The sequence below is a fragment of the Sapajus apella genome, unplaced genomic scaffold, assembly GCF_009761245.1.
Source record: "Sapajus apella isolate SASKATOON/1434 unplaced genomic scaffold, GSC_monkey_1.0 scaffold88, whole genome shotgun sequence".
Taxonomy (NCBI): Eukaryota; Metazoa; Chordata; class Mammalia; order Primates; family Cebidae; genus Sapajus; species Sapajus apella.
The window spans coordinates 4135098-4142759 of NW_022437028.1; the positions used below are offsets into that span (position 1 = coordinate 4135098).

The window sequence follows — 7662 nt, forward strand, 5'->3', positions numbered from 1 at the left end:
AGAGATTTCATCTCAAAAAATAATAATAATAAATAAATAATACATTTCTTTTGCAAGTCCTTATTTTTTAAAAAGTCTTTTTTAAAAATGCTTTCACAATTTCAAAGCAAATTAAAATCCAACCTTCCAATAAAGTATACCCATATGCACACTGCACACACGGACATGAGTCTCTATGCAGAGACTATCCTTGGAAAGAAACATAAAGAAGCCAGCAGCCGGGCGTGGTGGCTCACATCTGTAATCCCAGCACTTTGGGAGGCTGAGGCAAGCAGTTCTCCAGATGTCAGGAGTTCAAGACCAGCCTGACCAACATGGTAAAACCCCATCTCTACTAAAAATACAAAAATTAGCTAGGTGTGGTGGCGGGTGCCTGTAATCCCAGCTACTCGGGAGTCTGATGCAGGAGAATCCTTTGAACCCGGGAGGCGGAGGTTGCCGTGAGCCTAGACTGCACCACTGCACTCCACCCTGGGTGACAGAGGGAGGTCCCTCTCAGGAAAAAAAAAAAAAAAAGAAAAAGAAAAAAAGAACTAGGACCTGTGGCTGCCTCTGGAACAGAAACTGGGTGGTGGGAGACTAATTTTCCATAGTACATTTTTTTGTACCATGAACATATGTTCCATGTTCCAAAAACCCCCAAAACCCTCCTTTTTTAGAATGCCTTAAATAGCTTAGTAAACAACGCAAAGGTAAACTACAATTTTAGCACGAACCTTCTTCCCCTGTAATTCTGGAGCGAGCCTTTCTGTCTAACTGCATACCACACCTCCAAGGAGGCCACCTTATTTTTTCACTTCGTGGCTGCGGCTGGGCCATCTAAATATTAAACAGCCTGCTTTAAGTTCATCGTAAAGCGTTTCCCTACATGGGCTGCTGTCGACAGCGCCTAGCATGCCGACTTCATCAAACATCTCCCCCTCCCTGGAGACTCGCGGCATCCTACCGGAGCCTGGCGCCATCGTGCCTTTGTTTCCCTGATCTGGATGCTTGGGTGGGCCACTCCCTGCAACCTCCCACTCAGCGGGCAGGGATGAGCTGACCCAGTTCCTGCAGCTCGAGAGCCTGGTGCCACTGCCCCGCCCACCACACCACACAGATACTCCACAGGTATCTCATGGGTGTCACCAGAGTGTGCTTTATGCGGCTGGAGGAGCACAGCGGGGACCCGGAAGGGGGAGCAGGCCCTGTGCCCCTTGTCCTGGCCCAGCTGCACTCGAGGTGATGGCCTGCTGTGATGTCAGGTGGCTCTACTCTCTGCGCCCATCCTCAAGACCGCCCCGGCCAGCCTTACCCTCCACGGGAAATACTGATCCTCCAGGCGGCCGATTCCCAGGCACCCTCGGGTGTTCTTGCCCCACACAAACAGCTCTCCTTTGTCTGCAAAAAGAGGAAAACGGGTTGGCTGGGACTGTGCGAAGCAGTCTCCAGAGAGAGGACGGGTCACGAGAACAGGCTTTCTAGAACCAGGTGCATTCACAGCCCGACCTTCAACTTCAACTTTTACCAAGCGTTAATCCTTTCTTTTGAAGGCGAAAAGTAAGTGTCGGAGATGCTGTCCCCATGTCAAAAACAGGTCCACGCCCAGGACTTGTGCTGCCACCCACATGGGAGATGAGCACTCGAATAAAGCTGCGGATGGAGGGTGGTACACGGGCAGGCAGTAGGGCACGGGGCGGTGGGGCGGGGGGGCAGTGCACGGGGCGGGGGGCCGGGGGTGGTGTATAGGGTTGGGGACTGGGGTTGGTGCATGGGGCTCAGGGTGGTGTATGGGGTTGGGGGGCTGGGGGTGGTGTATGGGGTTGGGGGTGGGGGTGGTGCACGGGGCTGGGGGTGGTGTATGGGGCTAGGGGTGATGGATTGGGGGGGCTAGCGGTGGTGTATGGGGTTGGGGCTGGGGGTGGTGCACGGGGCTAGGGATGGTGTATGGGGTTGTGGCTGGGGGTGGTGCACAGGGCTGGGGGTGGTGCACGGGGTTGGGGCTGGGGATGGTGTATGGGGTTGGGGGCTGGGGGTGGTGCACAGGGTTGGGGATGGTGTATGGGGTTGAGGGTTGGGGGCTGGGGGTGGTGCACGGGGTTGGGGCTGGGGGTGGTGCACGGGGCTGGGGGCGGTGTATGGGGTTGGGGACTGGGGGTGGTGCACGGGGCTAGGGGCAGTGGGTGCTGGTGCATGGGGCTGGGGATGGTGCACAGAGCTGGGGTCCAGGGGTGGTGCACAGGGCTGGGGGCTGGAGGTCACTAGTGCACGAGGCCCACTCTGCTCACCCCTTGTACCCAAGCCGCGGCCGTGTCCCACCAAACTCTGCCCTCCACAAATCTTCCTGATTTGACAGTGAAAAGTAGGACGATCTGTCATTCCTGGTTTGACTGCCCATATCTTGGGAGCATTCAGCCACAGGACATCTAATGACTACGTGCCTGCTCGTGCTGGGTCCAGGTCTGTGTTCCAGGGGCTGGGAACAGGCCAGAGACGGAACAGATGTACACCTTTAACATACGTTTACAAACTGTAAAAACCATCACAAAGAAAAGGTACAGGATGCTGTCAGAGGCCAATGCAGGAGATGGGCTGGCATAGCCCGGCCTTCAGGCGGGACTCTGTCTGCACCAGATGGGGCACTCCTGGCCCATGTCACCACCTGGCTGTCATGCAAAAGGCATGGGTCATGGGAGGCAGAGGAAGTGATGTGGAAAAGCCAGGACTCCAAGAACTGGGGCCGATGGAGTAAGGAGTAATTACAAGCTGTCTTAGCCCCTGATCTGACCATGCCCCTTGTCTTCCACACTCAGACCTTACATAGTTTTTGTGTGTATATGTTTTTGTTTGCTTTTGAGTCAGGGCCTTACTCTGTCGCCCAGGCTGCAATGCAGTGGCACAAACACAGCTCACTGCAGCCTTGAACTCTTGAGCTCAAGCAAGCCTTCCACCTCAGCCTCCCGAGTAGCTGGGACTACAGGCGCACACCACCATGCCCAGCTAATTTCTGTCTTTTTTGTAGAAACAGGATCTCACTATGTTGTCCAGGTTGGTCTCGAACTCCTGGGCTTGAGGGACCCTCCCATCTTGGCCTCTAGAAGTGCTGGAATTATAAGCATGAGCCACTGTGCCCAGCTAGACCTTAGGCGTTTAACAGAACAATTCGGTCTGGCTCCCTAGAATACTAGCAGACTGCAGGATCAACCAATCAACTTCAGTTCCCAGATAGCTATCTGCAAATGCCAGGCACAGAGGCAGGGAGGCAGCCATGCTCTGTCTACCAACGGGCAGGAACTCGCCCTTAGAAGGTGACCTGTTGGTAGCCTTCGGGAGAAATCGAGAAAGGAATTTCATTTCTCTGTGACCTGAAATGGCTACATGGCATAAGGGCAAATAGAAAAGGCTCTACTTGGCCGGGCGCGGTGGCTCACGCTTGTAATCCCAGCACTTTGGGAAGCCGAGATGGATGGATCATGAGGTCAGGAGTTCAAGACCATCCTGGCCAACATGATGAAACCCCATCTCTACTAAAAATACAAAAATTAGCTGGGCGTGGTGTTGCACGCCTGTAGTCCCAGCTATTCGGGAGGCTGAGGCAGGATAATCGCTTGAACCCGGGAGGCAGAGGTTGCAGTGAGCCGAGATTGTGCTACTGCACTCCAGCCTGGGCAACAAGAGTGAGACTCTGTCTCAAAAAATAAAAGAAAAGCCTCTACTCCAGTCAAATGCTTCACACAGATTTCTAACATGTGACTCTGCCCAGAGCTGAGGCCTTAAGAACATTCTGGAAAGTAGATATCTGTTGCCCCCAAAATTAGTCCATAGGACTCTGATTTGCCAAATCAAAATAGCTTTAAGAATTCACAAGACGTAGAAATATCAACAAATGCAAGTGGCCGCTCTGGGGCAGTGGCAAGGCATTCAACCCAGCGCCAGACAAAACTCCGACCCACAGCCACCAGAACCAGGCTGCAGTCTGCCTGCTCCACGGCCTCTGAAACCTGGAATTCAAACTGTAAGTGAATAGCAGTTAGGACCCTGGTTGAGAGGGCGGGCGTCTGCGACAGGCCCCACGTGGGAATGAGGCCAGAGAACTCAGCCGAAGGCCACACGAACTGACTGTCCCGGCCCAGATGTTTCCAAAAGAAAAACAATTACTTGCCATGAGATGAACAGATTTTTTAATTGCAAGGAAGTAACTAATTGACTTGAGAATCACAGAATGAAATGAATTCAGGACAGTGTTACTACTCAAGTCAGCTGAAGAGCCGCAAATTGATTCAATGGTAACTATGGGGGAGTAAGGGATGTAAGCAAGAAAAAAAACACATTCTGGAGGCCTGCGGGGTCACCAGGTATTCCCTGGCTTTGTAACTGGGCAAGCCTTTGGGAAAAACCTCCGTTTCTATCTCCCTTTCATCATTCTCTGCCCCAGCACTGAGATGAAGCCTCTGTGAAACCACGGGACAGTCTGACAGTCCTGCCTTTCGTCATCCCGTATCCTGGGTCAGATCAGGGGCTGGGCTCGGCCGGGGAGCAGGATTAAGCCCCACACGCTCACTTCCTAAGTACCCACCCGCGGACCCGCCAGTGCTGGTTTCGCCCGGCACCCGCCGTACTGACGGCGCCCTCTTCCTACCACGACGGGCGCTCTCTTGAGAAAATGCATGTTCACGTTAGCCTAACCCACAAACCAGGGGGACCAAAACCAGAACTCCAAGGTGGGAGAAACAAGACACATTACCTAACCTCTGGACAAACAACTGGCTTAGCCCTCGCTTCAATGCTCAGAACAAAGGCGCCGCTCTGTTGAACGGGTGGGAACCCGAGACCTGCCGGCAGTCTGGGGTTGAACTTGAAAGAGAGAACCTCTGCCAGGCTTAGCTGGGGCCATCGGCACTTGGTCACTTACTGGTCAGCGCAGCAAAGTGGCTGAGTCCACACTGGATGCGGGAAACCCGGACTTCTGGGTTGAACTCCGTCAGGCCAAAGAGGGTGGGCGGAATCATTTCAGGGATGGCAGTTTCCACTAGGTTTGGGCCTTTGCCAAGAATTCCATAGCCCCAGACAAAAACATGTCCCTCTCCTACATTACAGTAGAAACAAGCGTCAGTGAGTCCCTCCAAGTAAGAACCCGCCCTCACCAGAAACTCAAACTACACCACCAAGGTTCATGACAGCTACACGGTTTGGTTTGGTTTGGTTTTTTTCTCCTTGCTTGGCAAGAACATGTGGACAGAGATTTAGAATTCTCTCTCCCCTGCTTCAGTCCTTGCTGGGGGAGTCTGTCTCGCCAGCTTTCCTGGCTCAGAACACAAACTTCCCACATCTTGAGGGTTAGTAACGTGGAGGGGACCAGGGCATAAATCAGCCAGAAAACCCATGTGAACACCGGAGACCTAGAGGAGGTTTTTTGACAGCTCTGTATTTCGCACTGATCAGAAGACCAAGCCAAACACATAAACCATGTCTGGCCAGATGCATCCAACTCTTAGAAACGATGTTTTGGTTACAGAAAGTTTCATATTCTTCAGTGGTGCCAGGCGTTTCATCGCTCTCCAGAGCTAAAGGCTGTTCTCCCATCTGCCTTTGATTTTTTGGCTGGAGAAGGCAAAGCCGGAGTCTCTCTGGCCCAGGCTAAGGGAGGGGAACGAGGTAGTTCGCTCTCCACTCCAGAGTTCTGCTCTAGAATGACTCAGCCCTGCAGACATGTGTCTACATATACGTCGCAGGCTATTCGCGTGCTGTCCAGAACTCCACTCACACCCTGCAATGACTGAACTCAATCCAACAACATTTTCCCATGACCAGAGTCCCTTCCTGTTCTTAAACAGGGTCTTGCTGGGCGCAGTGGCATGTGCCTATAGTGCCAGCTATTTGAGAGGCTAAGGTGGGAGGATCGCTTGAGCCCAGGAGTTCTGGGCTGTAGGGCGCTATGCCGATCAGGTGTCCGCATTAAGTTCGGCATCGACATGGTGACCTCCCGGGAGCGGGGAACCACCAGGTTGCCTAAGGAGAGGTGAACCGGCCCAGGTGGGAAATGGAGCAGGTCAAAACTCCTGTGTTCATCAGTAGTGGGATCGCACCTGTGCATAGCCACTGTGCTCCAGCCTGGGCAACATAGGCAGACGTCATCTCTTAAAAAAAAAATACAGGGTCTCACTCTGTCGCCCAGGCTGGAGTGCAGTGGCATGATCATAGCTCACTGCAGCCTCCAACTCCTGGGCTCAGGGGACCTCTGCCTCAGCCTCCTGAGTAGCTGGGACTACAGGTGTGCACTACCATGCTCAGCTAATTTTTCATTTATTCTTTTTCTACTGAGGCAGAGTCTCGCTCTGTCACCCAGGCTGGAGTGCTGTGGCGAGGTCTCGGCTCACTGAAACCTCTACTTCCCGGGTTCAAGCAATCCTCCCACCTTAGCCTTCCAAGTAGCTGGGATTATAAGCATGCACCACCATGCCTGGCTAATTTTTCTATTTTTAGTAGAGGCAGGATTTCACCATGTTGGCCAGGCTGGTCTCGAACTCTTGACCCCAGGTGATCCGCCAGCCTCAGCCTCCCGAAGTGGTGCTTGGATTACAGGTGTGAGCCACCACACCCAGCCTTCCAGCTAATTTTTCCATGTTTTTGTAGAGAAGGGTCTCCTTATGTTGCCCGGACTGGTCAGGAACTCCTGGCCTCAAGCGATCTTCCTGCATCAGTTCCCCAAAGTGCTAGGATTACAGGTGTGAGCCGCCACGCCCAGCCACGTTACCCTCCTAAGGCTGAAGTCTACAAATCCAATGGTCACTGACCATTCCCTGTGCAGTCTACCCACAGCTTCCCAATGAGCCACCCAAAAGAAGGTCTCACCGTTTAACACCGCACAGCCCGTGCCACCGCAGGCAGCCTGTCGCACCTTCCCCACTCCTGAGAAGCGTAAGCACCGGGGCACATTCACCTGAACCAAAGAAAGGAGCCACACCATCAGGAAAGCAAACCAGTAAGGACCAGGAAGTGTTCTGGTCTTAGGTACAGAGTATCTGAGTCCCAGTTCATTCATTCACTCCACAGATACTTACTAAACATCACATACCAAGCATCATGCTAGGTGCTGGGGTATAATGGTAAGCAAAAGAGACCCAGTTTCCACCCTCAGAGAGTTCTAGTCTAATGGAAGAGGCAAATGCCAATCAAAATTAACATAAAATGATACATTTGCGGCTGGGTGCAGTGGCTCACACCTGTAATCCCAGCATTTTAGGAGGCCAAGGAGGGTGGATCACTTGAGGCCAGGAGTTTGAGGCCAGCCTGGCCAACATGGTGAAACCCTGTCTCTACTAATAATACAAAAAATTAGTCAGGCATGGTGGCATGTGCCTGTAGTCCCAGCTCTTTGCGGGGGCTGAGGCAGGAGAATGGCTTGAACCCAGGAGATGGAGGTTGCAGTGAGCTGGGATCACACCACTGCACTCCGGCCTGGGTGACAGAGTGAGACCCTATCTCAAAATAAAACATAATAAATCAATAATAAATGTGTGTTGTTTTAATCCACTATGTATTGGTGCCATTTGTTACGTAGCAACAGCTAACAATGGCATGCCACTGGATCTGTCCCCCTCAGGAAGGCCACAGGTGACATTTCTCTCAGGACTTGGTATCAGGGAGAGCCATACTTCTCCCCTTTTCTTTTTTTTTTTTTTT

At 52.6% G+C, this 7662-nt stretch overlaps 1 protein-coding gene across 1 annotated transcript in view; it reads right to left on the minus strand.

Annotated features, from left to right (window-relative positions):
* Positions 1 to 7662, minus strand: part of RCC1L (RCC1 like) — a 30318-nt gene that overhangs the window by 5970 nt on the left and 16686 nt on the right. Inside the window, exons 8-10 of the mRNA XM_032254911.1 lie at positions 6832 to 6919; positions 4892 to 5065; positions 1295 to 1380 (exon numbers count right to left, since the gene is read on the minus strand). Of these exons, the coding sequence (XP_032110802.1) occupies positions 1295 to 1380; positions 4892 to 5065; positions 6832 to 6919 (348 nt within the window). The remainder of the gene's footprint in view (positions 1 to 1294; positions 1381 to 4891; positions 5066 to 6831; positions 6920 to 7662) is intronic.